General features: G+C 31.8%; 1 protein-coding gene and 1 pseudogene across 1 annotated transcript; both read right to left on the bottom strand.

Annotated features, from left to right (window-relative positions):
* Positions 1 to 6,100: 6,100 nt before the first annotated feature.
* Positions 6,101 to 8,572, bottom strand: LOC132049172 (uncharacterized). Its single transcript, XM_059439869.1, has 2 exons — positions 8,112 to 8,572; positions 6,101 to 6,433 (listed from the first exon to the last, which is right to left on the bottom strand). The coding sequence occupies exons 1-2, from the start codon at positions 8,487 to 8,489 to the stop codon at positions 6,413 to 6,415; spliced, it is 399 nt and encodes a 132-aa protein (XP_059295852.1). The 5' UTR covers positions 8,490 to 8,572; the 3' UTR covers positions 6,101 to 6,412.
* A 17-nt stretch (positions 8,573 to 8,589) lies between these two features.
* Positions 8,590 to 16,807, bottom strand: part of LOC132050734 (uncharacterized) — a 21,054-nt pseudogene continuing 12,836 nt past the window's right edge.

Raw genomic sequence — 16,807 nt, 5'->3', positions numbered from 1 at the left:
GAAAGTTGTAGAGCTTTGAAGTATCTTTCCAACGGTATATTATGGGGGTCAAACGGACATCTGTAAAGAGTTATGGCCATTTTGCTGAAGAGACGCGGTGCGGTCCTTTCGGAATACGAGCCGTATTTCAAAATACGACCAAGATCTTGTCTTTGGACGTAAGCGCAATTTTTGAAACAGTAGATATTCGTCCATATCAGTTCAAATCATTATTTTTCATTCCTTCAAGCCCTAGAACGACCTCCTACCCTCTTCCATCATCAAGAACACCAAGGTAAGCCTACTCTAATTATATTCCAAGTCAATTCTAGTACATATTCTTGTAATCTAAAACAAGAAATCATCATTCCTAAAACTAGGGTTTTCAAGAAAACCCATCTCAAGGTTCAAGAATTCAAGATTTTGGAAATCCTCTTCAAAGCTCAAGTCTTTAATTCAAGTTTTGGAGCGACTAAGGTATGTAGAACTTCCATCCATATGGGAATCTCTACGTTCTTCCCCATGCTCCGTTTCTTGATATCCGTGAAGTTCAAACCCTAGGGCATTAAACCCAACATATTGGTAGCCCATAGTTATGTATTTATGTACATGAATTTTGTATCTATATTCGTTATTGTATTCCTAATCTTCATTACGGTTATTAGGAACCACTAGCTTAATCCATGAATCATGAATTCTTCCTCATGTATTCTCATTATGTTTATATGAAATTTTATGATTTTATGTAGCAAGTTACAAGCATGTTTTCAAGTCAATTATATATATACTTATGAACTATTGTTATTACTCATGAATCAAGAACATGTTTGCAAGACTACGACAAGTTATCTCATGAAACCATATTATAAGATATTTCATGAAACCATGTTACAAGATATTTCGTGAAAACATGATTACAAGTTATTTCACGTAAATCATGGGCTTCTTAGCCGACTATATCATGTTCATGTTTTTGGGATTTCTTAGTTAACCGAGAAGGCTCGAGATAGCACGAAACTACGCGCGCCACCGTAGGATAAGGGTTGTCGACGGAGGCAACACCTTCATTATGCAGTTTGGATCCTTACATGCTATTATTACTTAAATCTCATATCCCTAGCAAGGTGTGAGTGTTCTGCTAGTAGGACGCAAGTATCAGACCATGTTGTCGGTTATACTATAGCCTTCCCCACATTACAAGCAGTTTTATATACATGTATTTCCATTGATTTACTGTTTTCAGACTTTACTCACGTTTCATATCATGTTCAAGTTACATTCAGTTTCAGTTCATGTCCTATACCTATGTTGTGCCATGTTCTTCATTTAACGGTTTTACATACTAGTACTATTCACCATGTACTAACGTCCGCTTTTGCTTGGGGCACGCGCTTCCACGGTGCGGTCTAGATTTTCGGAGCATACGCGCAACGATGGTGGATCACCTCGATTATCCAACTTTGGTGAGCTCCACTCCTCTCGGGGTTCAACATGGAGTCCGTAGTAGTATGTGAGTTTATGGTAGTCCGGGGCCGTATCTGGTAGTTAGTATTCGGACGTGTTTTAGAGGTTTCATAGACAGATATTAGTCCACGAGTCGATTATGCTTTCATGTTTGCGAGACTATTACGTTTTCATGAACTTTCATACTATGAGATAATTTCAAGACTTTATTCATAAAATTATATTTTCATGATTCATCTAAATTGCATCATATAGATTGTATTGTTTGATGCCCGTGTTGACAAAAAGAGTCATGAGGTTCGCTCGGACGTATGCAGCAGTAGGCCCCGAGTCGGGTGTTACGCCTGAAGCCGTGGTTCGGGCGTGACCAGATTTTGGACACTAAGCTACATGAAAAAGCCATTAGCAAAGAAATCTAGCTAATCTTATTGTGGTGTTCTTCATAAGGCAAGAATATACAAAGAGCAATACATCACACTGCATGTACAGGGCAATCATTTGACCACTAAAAAGAAAGAAAAGAATAAAGAGAAATTATAAAGAAAGACTTTACTTTTAGCGAAAGAGACATTTAGTCTTTAGTGGCTTTCATTTTCAAAGGAGTCTAAAGTTTCGTGCAAGGACCATGTATAAATTCTTTACCCAATCAATGTATTACAAATTACAATAGAATAACATGTAACTTCTTCTTGCGATAAGATATCATATAAAAAATTGAATATAATTTGTCATACACACCATTCTTCTTAGAATCCACTTGTGGGATTATATTGAGTATGTTATTTTATAGAAAGTGTTAAATCAAACTTAGCATATATTTTTTACATTATTTCGATACATATAACTTATACTAGATGGCCTATGCCGTCTTTCTTGTGTGCCCAACACTTCGGATTATAGTGTATATATATATGTAGTTGTGTTTAGATAATGATAATATATATATATATATATATATATATATATATATATATATATATATATATATCAAAATACGATTAATTTAACGTTGTAGTTTGTCTTTCTGTATCTAAAACTTTATTTTATTCGTGTTTGCTACGAAAATTTATTAATACCTTTTAAAAGAGAAGACTTGTTTAAAAAGAAACTATTTTCCTCTCTTTTCGGATAAAACAATAGAATATTTTGAATATCGGTTGATACTTTCAATTTTAATTCGATTAATTTAACGGTGTAAAATACTTATTATTTTTTATCAAATTTTGATTTAGATAATTCTAATTCAAATTATTAAATTAATTTTACATGTTTAAAATGAAACAAAGTAGAAATTAATTTTTTCCTTATTCTAAAGAGTCCATTATTATTGATTTAATTGTTTGATTTTCTAAGCATTTGTTTTTTAACATTGTTTGTTTTATTAATATGGGATTCACATTTTTTTTTTTTAATATTCTTTCGATTACATTAATATGGGTTACTTTTTTTTTTTCTCGTGAGTTTGGATGTGGTCGGTTCACTTTTTTTCTTCCTTTTTTTTTTTAAAGGGACAACGGACGATGAAACATGGGTCTAAACCCATGCTTTATATAGTTTCTTCTTTTTTTATTTTTATCTTTTATATTCTTGGTGTCGTTTAGTATGGGGCCCACACTTTTGGACATTATTAGTTTGTATTATATTTACGTATATAATATATATATATATAGATACACACACACTATGTTCAAAACACGATTGATATAACATTGTAATTTGTGCTCCGTACCTAAAACTTTATTATATTAGTGTTTGCTAAGAATACAAAGTCTGCACTTTTTTTTTGACATTGTTTATTTTTTTAATATGGGATTCACTTTTTTTTATTATATATATTGCTTGATTTTGTCAATATGGGATCTATGTTCAAAACACGATTAATATAACATTGTAGTTTATGCTCCGTATTTAAAACTTTATTATATTAGTGTTTGCTACAAATACGCATGGTGTTTAATATGGGGCCCACAATTATTTTCACATTTATTAGAGTAAGGAAAAAATGAAAAAGTAATTAAATTCTATCTTATTTTAATATATAAGTATTTTAAGTATGTTCTTGTACAATAATTTCATTTGCTCCCACTAATGGATTGATACGCACGCGGTAATGAATCCATTATTATTGACTTAATGAGATACTTTGGAAATTACATGAATATTGTTTGATTTTTTAATATGGGGTGCATTTTTTTTGGACATTATTAATTTGCATTATTTTTAATATATATATATATATATATATATATATACACTATGTTCAAAACACGATTAATATAACATTGTAGTTTGTACTCCGTATCTAAAACTTTATTATATTAGTGTTTACTATGAATACAAAGTCTTTTTTGACATTATTTTTTTTGAATATGGGGTTCAATTTTTTTTTTTTTGATAATGCTTGATTTTGTTAATATGGGGTCTACTTTTTTTACCGTGAGTTTGGAGATGGTGGGTTCCACTTTTTTTTTTTTTTTTTATATATTGCTTGATGCTGTTTAGTATGGGGTCAATATATATGAGGCCCACAATTTTTTTTTATGGGCCTGTTTAATATGAGGCCCAATTTTTTTTTTTTTTTATATATACTATGTTCAAAACATGATTGATATAACATTGTAATTTGTGCTCCGTATCTAAAACTTTATTATATTAGTGTTTGTTAAGAATACAAAGTCTGCACTATTTTTTTTGACATTATTTATTTTTTTAATATGGGATTCATTTTTTTATATATTGCTTGATTTTGTCAATATGGGATACTATGTTTAAAACACGATTAATATAACATTGTAGTTTGTGCTCCGTATTTAAAACTTTATTATATTAGTGTTTGCTATGAATACGCATCGTGTTTAATATGGGGCCCATATTTTTTTTAACATTGTTTGTTTTTTAAATATGGGATTCACTTTTTTTTTTCAATATTGCTAGATTTTGTTAATATGGGGTTCACTTTTTTTTTCCCGTGAGTTTGAATGTGGTGGGTTCCACTTTTTTTTTTAATACTGGATGTTGTTTAACATGGGGCCCATAATTTTTTTTTACAATTTTTTTAAATATGTTTGGATGTTGTTGAATATGGGGCCCACAATTTTTTTTTTTTTTTTTTTTTACAATTTTTACTATGTTCAAAACATGATTGATATAACATTGTAATTTGTGCTCCGTATATAAAATTTTATTATATTAGTGTTTGCTAAGAATACAAAGTCTGCACTTTTTTTTTTACATTGTTTATTTTTTTAATATGGGATTCATTTTTTTTATATATTGCTTGATTTTGTCAATATGGGATACTATGTTCAAAACACGATTAATATAACATTATAGTTTGTGCTCCATATTTAAAACTTTATTATATTAGTGTTTGCTATGAATACGCATCGTGTTTAATATGGGGCCGCATTTTTTTAACATTGTTTGTTTTTTAAATATTCTTGATTTTGTTAATATGGGGTCCACTTTTTTTTTCCGTGAGTTTGGATATGGTGGGTTCCATTTTTTTTTTTTAATACTTTTGGATGTTGTTTAATATGGGGCCCACAATTTTTTTTAATACTGAATGTTGTTGAATATGGGGCCCATAATTTTTTTTTTTACAATTTTTACTATGTTCAAAACATGATTGATATAACATTGTAATTTGTGCTCCGTATATAAAATTTTATTATATTAGTGTTTGCTAAGAATACAAAGTCTTTTTTTTTTGACATTGTTTATTTTTTTAATATGAGATTCATTTTTTTTTTATATATTGCTTGATTTTGTCAATATGGGATACTATGTTCAAAACACGATTAATATAACATTGTAGTTTGTCTTTCGTATTTAAAACTTTATTATATTAGTGTTTCTTTGAATACGCATCGTGTTTAATATGGGGCCCGCATTTTTTTAACATTGTTTGTTTTTTAAATATTGCTTGATTTTGTTAATATGGGTTAACTTTTTTTTCCCGTGAGTTTGGATGTGGTGGGTTCCACTTTTTTTTTAATACTGGATGTTGTTTAATATGGGGCCCACAATTTTTTTTAATACTGAATGTTGTTGAATATGGGGCCCATAATTTTTTTTTCAATTTTTTTTTTTTTAGGGCCTGTTTAATATGGGGGCCAAATTTTTTATTTTTTTTTTTTTTATGTTGGTGTTGGGGGGGGGGGGGGGTCCACAGACGGACGACGAAAGAAGCACCAACCGGTGCTTCTAATATAGTAGAAATTCTTTTTCGACTACTTTCACTTTATTATTTGCATAGGTGCACAATTGTGGATAAGCATGTTTCACCATTTGTCCCATGCAGTTTTCTTTCTCACAAATAGCTGGCTTATATGAAGACAAAACAATTGAGGCATTTGGTCAATTATGAGAAAGTATCTTTTTTCTTTTCCTATAAAAGGCACTCCGATTTGTTTTCTGGAAACATTGGGTTCGATTGTTATAGTTCTAATTTTTCATTTTTTGGTAAACATCCCATCCAAACACGACTTATTTTTCAAATGAAACAGATCATCTAAATCCAAATTACTCAAGAAAATGTATTTCTAAAAGCTTCTCCAAAAGACGTTCTTTAAAATCTGTCAAAACGACATAGAGTGCAATATGATATGCATGAGAAATAAATCTACATATTAGAAGCTAAATATAATGAAAGAAGAATTTAGAACCAGAGGTTGATTTAGAATTTGAAGCTTATAGAACCTAGAACGACCTCAGGTTAATATACAATAATAACTGCGTTTATAGTTAATTATTTACTAGAATTTAACTAATACAATACAAAGTCTCTAGGTAAAAGCTATTGAGTTCCATAGGTTACACTATTGTAGATCCGCCTCTACTTGTTACCCCCATAAGCACAAATATCAGGTGATCTTTCTAGCTAACTTGCACACACTTCAACTATTTCATCGAGTACTTATTACCTCCCTAGCTTCGGATCCATAGACAGCACTAGTTTCTGCCATGATCACTTGCTAGTTTCTTGTTCCTGGGATGAGCGTAGCAAGTATATGAGAAAACATAACTAGTATGTGCTTATGTTTTAGATTTCTATTTGAAATTATTTGGGCAAGTAAAAGAAAGTTGCTTCAAGTGACAAAGAGAAACAACTATCTAAATATTACTACAACTTACTCCCTCTGTCTCAATTTATGCTATATAGTTTGACTGGGCGCGAGTTTAAGAAATAAAGGAAGACTTTTGGATATTTGATACGCTCAAATTACGCCTTTTAATGGTATAACGCGGACGTTGTCAAATATAGTAACCCAACAAGGTTGGGGTCGAATCCCACAGAGAACAATATGTAGGCAATTTAAGCAGATTAGGAATTATCACTAACCATAGCTAGACCGAACGCATCAATGGTGGTTTTTTGATAAGGTTTTGATAAAGCACGGAATTATAAATTCTAATCTAGAAAGCAAGTAAATTGATCAATGGCCACAAGAATGGAATAAAGGAAACTACTTCTCAAGTAACGATCCAATCTATTTCACGAATTATAAATAATAGCAAGTTTATAGCCTCGGATAATGACTCTAAATTAACTTATCCCGAAGATTAACTAGACTACCCAATTGAAGATCCCTCAAGCAACTAGGAGCATTAAGAACACCCGAATGTGGCTACAAGGGGTATCGCCTATTCCTAGGTCTATTTCCATTAGATGAGGGTTACTTTTGAATTCATGTTAATTATTCTATTCCAACCCCGTTCTTCCTCTTCCGAGTTTCAAATAAAGTAAATGGGCAAGTCCTAGGGTTAGCTACTCCCTTGAGAAACGTTGAAGAACAAGAATAATTAAATTAACAATAACTTACTTGATTAAAAATAATGTCGATCAAGAAATAAGCACAACAAGAGTATCAATCTTAATGTCACCAAGAAATTCCCATAAACAAGGATTAAATAAAAGAAAGAATATTTACGTAGGAACCCTAGCCTCCACACTTGTGTTTTATGCCAAAGATAATTTTACAATGTTCCCAGTTGGCTATTAAATGAACTGTAATAGAAAAAATCGTCAAAATCCAAGTTCTGCTCGAACTGGGCCGAAAAACCTTCAGGGAGAACTCGCCACGTGTCTGCGCGAACGCGTGGATGACGTCAGCAGTAATTTCTTTCTTCAGCGCGAACGCGTGATATAATCGCGCGAACGCGCAGAGTAACCTACGCGCGTGAGCCCGAACGCGTGACTTTGCTGCTTGAACGCGCAGGGTAATTTTCCACCAAAATTTCCAGAATCTCCAGTTGTTTCCAATGATCACTTTTTTTCCCTCTTTTTCGCTTGTTTTCCACACTTAGGCTCTCGTATTACCTGAAACATAATAAAAACCACGTAAAATCACATAGACTTGCTTAAAAACAAGTAAAACTTATAGCCGAAAAGCATCGATCACGCCACATCAATATTGTGATCTAAAACAAGCCAAAGATATTTGTGTGGCTATAAATCATCTCGTTAAGTGTAAAAGGTAAAGTTTAAAGTTAAATTGTTGCCAAATAAAGAAATGTAACATTCTTTTTGTGACGGACTAAAAAGGAAAGTCAATCACATAAATTGGGACAGAGAGAGTACTATTTAGTAGTTAAAATGGAAAGAACAGGGGTGTATTAGTGCATGTGACAAGATTTAATTAGTTATACAGCGGCACAAGACAAACCTTAGAATAGAACCTCTGTTGTATCGCATTATTGAGATGATTTTTCATCTCAGCATCTTTGATCCATTCTTCGAATGACAAATATTTCAAACTTGGTGTACTAACAGATCCCAGCTGGATAAACGTCTTCATTTCAGGGCACCTTATGATGTCCACATCTCTGAGAAATGGAAATTCAAGAGCACACTTTGTCAGAAAGAAATGCCCCAGCTTCGGTAGATTTCTAAGCTTCAGCAATTCCAACCGGGGAAATAAGGGCTGATTAGTCATTTCTTCTCCTTGTTTTTCCTCTTCTGTGATCACTTCTTCCATTAATGGACATTCTTCTATTTTTAGTATTCGGAGACTCAGAACACCTCTAGCCACTGATGGAGACATCAAGTTTCTCAATTTGCCACAACACGATACGTCCAATATTTCAAGTTTGCTTTGAAGTAGCCGGTTGGAAGTTGGTGAGAGCATAGAGCGAGTTATGCTTTCAACGCCCGCCTAGAGCATTAGCTCTTCCGTTGGGACAAGAAACCTACAAACGTTGAAGGCCTTTCATTTTTTAAAAGGGATGAAAATTCAATATAGCTTCAAGTACAAACGGAAAAATAAACCACATATCATCTTACACCAATGTAACAGGAAGTGAAAATCTAATTAGTTAGCTGAAAGGGTGGGAATTAGAACTAGATTAATTTTTTAATTCATGAAATTACTGACAAGAATATCAGGATTTGTGGCTCTAAAATAGGGTTATTTTCACGACATATAGGTGAACTTTACCCACTTATTCGTTGTAACAGTAAAGTTTCAAAAACTTACTAATCTTGACCCACTTAAAACAGTAAAGTTACTGAAATATTTCTTGTTGCGTTAAAGTAATTGAACTACGTGCGAATTGCTTAGAAAATAGAAATAGTTAGCATGCCAAATTTTCAGCAATAGGTTATGAGTTATGACGTGCCACTGGCCATGTAAGTTCTTTGCCACTTTATAAATTCCATATTAGAAAATAAAAAAGAAAAAATTCACAATATTTAAATTTTGCCTATCCATATTTTTTAAAACAAAAGACAACTGGAGACGACATTCAAATGAAACAAAAAGAAGAAAAGTGGATTAGAATATAGGAGTAGTTCAAACGTAGAAATTCCCTAATTTAACAAATTGAAATTGAGAATTTTCTTGAGATGAATGACCTCTATTCTATTTCTTTCTTTTTTCATTTCGTTTAACTATTTGTAATTATCTTTTGATTTTTTTTATTACAGATAACAACTTTTGCCTTTTCAAATACCATCAGTCTGTTGCAAGACAAGAACGGGTTGTGGCATATTTGGGGGTAGACAAAGAGCTCCCTCTAATCGTGCATTTTAAAAAATGAGTAAAAAGTTTCTTTTCTCCTGGCTTTACTTTAAAAATCAATTTCTCCCACCAATTTTGAACAACAAACATCCTCTCCCGGCCTCCGACCTCACTCTAATTTTTCAAATACCTAATTTATCCTGTTGATTATAAAAGTTTGTCTCTTTTAACTTTTCTTTTAAAAGCATGATATTTGTTCTCTTTTGTAAAATTTCTAAGTTAAGAATTTAAATAATAAAGAATGAGCCGAATGCAAAATATTAAAACAATTTGCTAATACAATTTTTTTTATTAATAGCAATCAAATTTCAATAATCTATTTATTCAATCGAGAATAAAAGAGAGTAAGAACTTTTTATATACAAGTTGAAGTTTTATGCACTGTACAAAATACTTTACACCATCAGCTAAATTAAAGGGCAATCATGATAACTTTTACAATTAAGATTTAGAAAAAGATATTTTAAAATAATAAGAGTCCTAGTTGTACTCTAATCAAATTTGTTATTTCCTTTTCTGGCGTAAATCAAATATGCCCCTTATTAGCGTTAATCAAAATTTTGAGTTTCCATGTTTTCTTTCGGAAGATCGTCACTATAGTAAAGTAATCCTTCAATACATTAAATTAAATATTGTGAATAAAATTCTTGAATGCTTCGGCCATAATTGTTCTTGAGGAGATTCTTTTTTGCTTTAAGGATTGACTAGTATAGCGGCGTATTAATGCATGAGACAAATATATACAGTGGAAGAAGACAAACCTTAGAATTGAACATCTTCTGTATCGCTTTAATGTGATCATCTTTCACCTCAACATCGTCCACAGTCAGCTTATCCAGACTCGGTGTACTAACAGATCCCAGTTGGATAAACGTCTTCATTTCAGGGCAGCTTTTGATGTCCACTTTTCTGAGAATTGGAAATTCAAAAACACGCTTCGTCTGAAAGAAATGCCCCAGCTTCGGTAGATTTCTAAGCTCCAGCTCTTCCAACCGGAGAAATAAGGGCTCATTAGTCATTTCTTCTCCTTGTTTTTCCTCTTCTGTGATCACTTCTTCCATTAATGGGCATTTTGCTATTGTTAGTATTCGGAGATTCAGAACACCTCTAGCCACTGATGGAGACATCAAGTTTCTCAATTTGCCACAACACGATACGTCCAATATTTCAAGTTTGCTGAAGTAGCCAGTTGGAAGTTGGTGAGAGCATAGAGCAGTTATGCTTTCAGCGCCCCAGAGCATTAGCTCTTCCAGATTGGGACAAGAAACCTACAAACGTTGAAGGCCTTGCATTTTTTAAAAGGGATGAAAATTCAATATAGCTTCAAGTACAAACGGAAAAATAAACCACATATCATCTTACACCAATGTAACAGGAAGTGAAAAACTAATTAGTTAGCTGAAAGGGTGGGAATTAGAACTAGACTAATTTTTTAATTCATGAAATTACTGACAAGAATATCAGGATTTGTGGCTCTAAAATAGGGTTATTTTCACGACATATAGGTGAACTTTACCCACTTATTCTTTGTAACAGTAAAGTTTAAAAAACTTACTAATCTTGACCCACTTAAAACAGTAAAGTTACTGAAATATTTCTTGTTGCGTTAAAGTAATTGAACTACATGCGAATTGCTTAGAAAATAGAAATAATTAGAATGCCAAATTTTCAGCAATAGGTTATGAGTTATGACGTGCCACTGGCCATGTAAGTGATTTGCCACTTTATAAATTTCGTATTAGAAAATAAAAAATAAAATATTCACAATATTTAAATATTGCCTATCCATATTTTTTAAAACAAAAGACAACTGGAGACGGCATTCAAATGAAACAAAAAGAAGAAAAATGGATTAGAATACAGGAGTAGTTCAAACGTAGAAATTCCCTAATTTAACAAATTGAAATTGAGAATTTTCTCGAGATGAATGACCTCTATTCTATTTCTTTCTTTTTTCATTTCGTTTAAATATTTGTAATTATCTTTTGTTTTTTTTATTACTGATAACAACTTTTGCCTTTTCAAATACCATCAGTCTGTTGCAAGACAAGAACGGGTTGTGGCATATTTGGGGGTAGACAGAAGAGCTCCCTCTAACTGTGCATTTTAAAAAATGAGTAAAAAGTTTCTTTTCTCCTGGCTTTACTTTAAAAATCAATTTCTCCCACCTATTTTGAACAACAAACATTCTCTCCCGGCCTCCGACCTCACTCTAATTTTTCAAATACCTAATTTATCCTATTGATTATAAAAGTTTGTCTCTTTTAACTTTTCTTTTAAAAGCATGATATTTGTTCTCTTTTGTAAAATTTCTAAGTTAAGAATTTAAATAATAAAGAATGAGCAGAATGCAAAATATTAAAACAATTTGCTAATACAATTTTTTTTATTAATAGCAATCAAATTTCAATAATCTATTTATTCAATCGAGAATAAAAGAGAGTAAGAACTTTTTATATACAAATTGAAGTTTTATGCACTGTACAAAATACTTTACACCGTCAGCTAAATTAAAGGGCAATCATGATAACTTTTACAATTAAGATTTAGAAAAAGATATTTTAAAATAATAAGAGTCCTAGTTGTACTCTAATCAAATTTGTTATTTCCTTTTCTGGCGTAAATCAAATATGCCCCTTATTAGCGTTAATCAAAATTTTGAGTTTCCATGTTTGTCTTTCAAAGAAGATCGTCACTATAGAAAAGTAATCCTTCAATACATTAAATTAAATATTGCGAATAAAATTCTTGAATGCTTCGGCCATAATTGTTCTTGAAGAGATTCTTTTTTGCTTTAAGGATTGACTAGTATAGCGGCGTATTAATGCATGAGACAAATATATACAGTGGAAGAAGACAAACCTTAGAATTAAACATCTTCTGTGTCGCTTTAATGTGATCATCTTTCACCTCAACATCGTCCACAGTCAGCCTATCCAGACTCGGTGTACTAACAGATCCCAGCTGGATAAACGTCTTCATTTCAGGGCAGCTTTTGATGTCCACTTTTCTGAGAATTGGAAATTCAAAAACACGCTTCGTCTGAAAGAAATGCCCCAGCTTCGGTAGATTTCTAAGCTCCAACTCTTCCAACCGGAGAAATAAGGGCTCATTAGTCATTTCTTCTCCTTGTTTTTCCTCCTCTGTGATCACTTCTTCCATTAATGGGCATTGTTCTATTGTTAGTATTCGGAGATTCAGAACACCTCTGGCGACTGATGGAGACATCAAGTTTTTCAATGTGTCACAACCCCATATTTCTAATTTTTTAAGTTTACTGAAGTAGCCAGTTGGAAGTTGGTGAGAGCATAGAGCAGTTATGCTTTCAGCGCGATATAAGATTAGCTCTTCCAGATTGGGACAATAAACCTGCAAACGTTGAAGGGCTTGCATTTTTTAAAAGGGATGAAAATTCAATATAGCTTCAAGTACAAACGGAAAAATGAACCACATATCATCTTACACCAATGTAACAGGAAGTGAAAAACTAATTAGTTAGCTGAAAGGGTGGGAATTAGAACTAGATTAATTTTTTAAATCATGAAATTACTGACAAGAATATCAGGATTTGTGGCTCTAAAATAGGGTTATTTTCACAACATATAGGTGAACTTTACCCACTTATTCGTTGTAACAAAGAAAGTTTCAAAAACTTACTAATCTTGACCCACTTAAAACGGAAAGTTCTTTGAAATATTTTTTGTTGCGTTAAAGTAATTGAACTACGTGCGAATTGCTTAGAAAATAGAAATAATTAGCATGCCAAATTTTCAGCAATAGGTTATGAGTTATGACGTGCCACTGGCCATGTAAGTGTTTTGCCACTTTATAAATTCCGTATTAGAAAATAAAAAATAAAAAATTCACAATATTTAAATTTTGCCTATCCATATTTTTTAAAACAAAAGACAACTGGAGACGGCATTCAAATGAAACAAAAAGAAGAAAAATGGATTAGAATACAGGAGTAGTTCAAACGTAGAAATTCCCTAATTTAACAAATTGAAATTGAGAATTTTCTCGAGATCAATGACCTTTATTCTATTTCTTTGAATTTTCTCGAGATGAATGACCTTTATTCTATTTCTTTCTTTTTTCATTTCGTTTAAATATTTGTAATTATCTTTTTTTTTTTTTTTTATTACTGATAACAACTTTTGCCTTTTCAAATACCATCAGTCTGTTGCAAGACAAGAACGGGTTGTGGCATATTTGGGGGTAGACAGAAGAGCTCCCTCTAACTGTGCATTTTAAAAAATGAGTAAAAAGTTTCTTTTCTCCTTTCAATAATTTACTTTAAAAATCAATTTCTCCCTCCAATTTTGAACGACAAACATTCTCTCCCGGCCTCCTACCTCACTCTAATTTTTCAAATACCTATTTTATCCTATAGATTATAAAATTTTGTCTCTTTTAACTTTTTCTTTTAATAGCATGATATTTGTTCTCTTTTGTAAAATTTCTAAGTTAAGAATTTAAATAATAAAGAATGAACAAAATGCAAAATATTAAAACAATTTGCTAATACAATTTTTTTTATTAATAGCAATCAAATTTCAATAATCTATTTATTCAATCGAGAATAAAAGAGAGTAAGAACTTTTTATATACAAGTTTAAATTTTATGCATTGTACAAAATACTTTACACCGTCAGCTAAATTAAAGGGCAATCATGATAACTTTTACAATTAAGATTTAGAAAAAGATATTTTAAAATAATAAGAGTCCTAGTTGTACTCTAATCAAATTTGTTATTTCCTTTTCTGGCGTAAATCAAATATGCCCCTTATTAGCGTTAATCAAAATGTTGAGTTTCCATGTTTGTCTTTCAGCAAGATCGTCACTATAGTAAAGTAATCCTTCAATACATTAAATTAAATATTGTGAATAAAATTCTTGAATGCTTCGGCCATAATTGTTCTTGAGGAATTCTTTTTTGCTTTAAGGATTGACTAGTATAGCGGCATATTAATGCATGAGACAAATATATACAGTGGAAGAAGACAAACCTTAGAATTGAACATCTTCTGTATCGCTTTAATGTGATCATCTTTCACCTCAACATCGTCCACGATCAAACCTATCCGGACTCGGTGTACTAACTACCGAAGATCCCAATTTAATAAACGTCTTCATTTCGGGGCGCTTTTGATGTCCACTTTTATTCAATCGAGAATTGGAAATTCAAAAACACGCTTCGTCCGAAAGAAATGCCCCGACTTAAGTCGATAATTTTACAATTAAGTAGATTTCTAAGCTCCAGCTCTTCCAACCGGAGAAATAAGGGCTCATTAGTCATTTCTTCTCCTTGTTGTTCCTCTTCTGTGATCACTTCTTCCATTAATGGGCATTCTCCTATTGTTAGTATTCGGAGATTCAGAACACCTCTAGCCACTGATGGAGACATCAAGTTTCTCAATTTGGCACAACCCCATATTTGTAAATTTTTAAGTTTACTTGAAGTAGCCGTTCTATTGTTAGTATTGGAAGTTGGTGAGAGCATAGAGCATGATTATGCTTTCGATTCGCCCCGGTGAGAGCATAAGATTAGCTCTTCCAGGATTGGGACAAGAAACCTACAAACGTTGAAGGCCTTGCATTTTTTAAAAGGGATGAAAATTCAATATAGCTTCAAGTACAAACGGAAAAATGAACCACATATCATCTTACACCAATGTAACAGGAAGTGAAAAACTAATTAGTTAGCTGAAAGGGTGAGAATTAGAACTAGCTTAATTTTTTAATTCATGAAATTACTGACAAGAATATCAGGATTTGTGGCTCTAAAATAGGGTTATTTTCACAACATATAGGTGAACTTTACCCACTTATTCGTTGTAACAGTAAAGTTTCAAAAACTTACTAATCTTGACCCACTTAAAACGATGAAGTTCTTGAAATATTTCTTGTTGCGTTAAAGTAATTGAACTACGTGTGAATTGCTTAGAAAATAGAAATAATTAGAACGCCAAATTTTCAGCAATAGGTTATGAGTTATGACATGCCACTCGCCATGTAAGTGCTTTGCCACTTTATAAATTCCATATTAGAAAATAAAAAATAAAAAATTCACAATATTTAAATTTTGCCTATCCATGTTTTTTAAAACAAAAGACAACTGAAGACGGCATTCAAATGAAACAAAAAAGAAGAAAAATGGATTAGAATACAGGAGTAGTTCAAACGTAGAAATTCCCTAATTTAACAAATTGAAATTGAGAATTTTCTTGAAATGAATGACTTCTATTCTATTTTTTGTCTTTTTTCATTTCGTTTAAATATTTGTAATTATCTTTTGTTTTCTATTACTGATAACAACTTTTGCCTTTTCAAATACCATCAGTCTGTTGCAAGACAAGAACGGGTTGTGGCATATTAGGGGGAGACAGAAGAGCTCCCTCTAACTGTGCATTTAAAAAGAATGAGTAAAAAGTTTCTTTTCTTCTGGCTTTACTTTAAAAATCAATTTCTCCCTCCAATTTTGAACAACAAACATTCTCTCCCGGCCTCCGACCTCACTCTAATTTTTCAAATACCTATTTTATCCTATTGGTTATAAAAGTTTGTCTCTTTTAACTTTTTCTTTTAATAGCATGATGTTTGTTCTCTTTTGTAAAATTTCTAAGTTAAGAATTTCAATAATAAAGAATGAGCAGAATGCAAAATATTAAAACAATTTGCTAATACAATTTTTTTTGTTAATAGCAATCACATTTCAATAATCTATTTATTCAATCGAGAATAAAAAAGAGTAAGAACTTTTTATATACAAGTTTAAATTTTATGCATTGTACAAAATACTTTACACCGTCAGCTAAATTAAAGGGCAATCATGATAACTTTTACAATTAAGATTTAGAAAAAGATATTTTAAAATAATAAGAGTCCTAGTTGTACTCTAATCAAATTTGTTATTTCCTTTTCTGGCGTAAATCAAATATGTCCCTTATTAGCGTTAATCAAAATTTTGAGTTTCCATGTTTGTCTTTCAGCAAGATCGTCACTATAGTAAAGTAATCCTTCAATACATTAAATTAAATATTGTGAATAAAATTCTTGAATGCTTCGGCCATAATTGTTCTTGAGGAGATTCTTTTTTGCTTTAAGGATTGACTAGTATAGCGGCGTATTAATGCATGAGACAAATATATACAGTGGAAGAAGACAAACCTTAGAATTGAACATCTTCTGTATCGCTTTAATGTGATCATCTTTCACCTCAACATCGTCCACAGTCAGCCTATCCAGACTCGGTGTACTAACAGATCCCAGCTGGATAAACGTCTTCATTTCAGGGCAGCTTTTGATGTCCACTTTTCTCGAGAATGGAAATTCAAAAACA

The sequence above is a fragment of the Lycium ferocissimum genome, chromosome 3, assembly GCF_029784015.1.
Source record: "Lycium ferocissimum isolate CSIRO_LF1 chromosome 3, AGI_CSIRO_Lferr_CH_V1, whole genome shotgun sequence".
In the NCBI taxonomy this organism is placed as follows: Eukaryota; Viridiplantae; Streptophyta; class Magnoliopsida; order Solanales; family Solanaceae; genus Lycium; species Lycium ferocissimum.
Note: the sequence above shows the minus strand (reverse complement) of the source record. Positions and strands in the feature narration are given on the sequence as shown.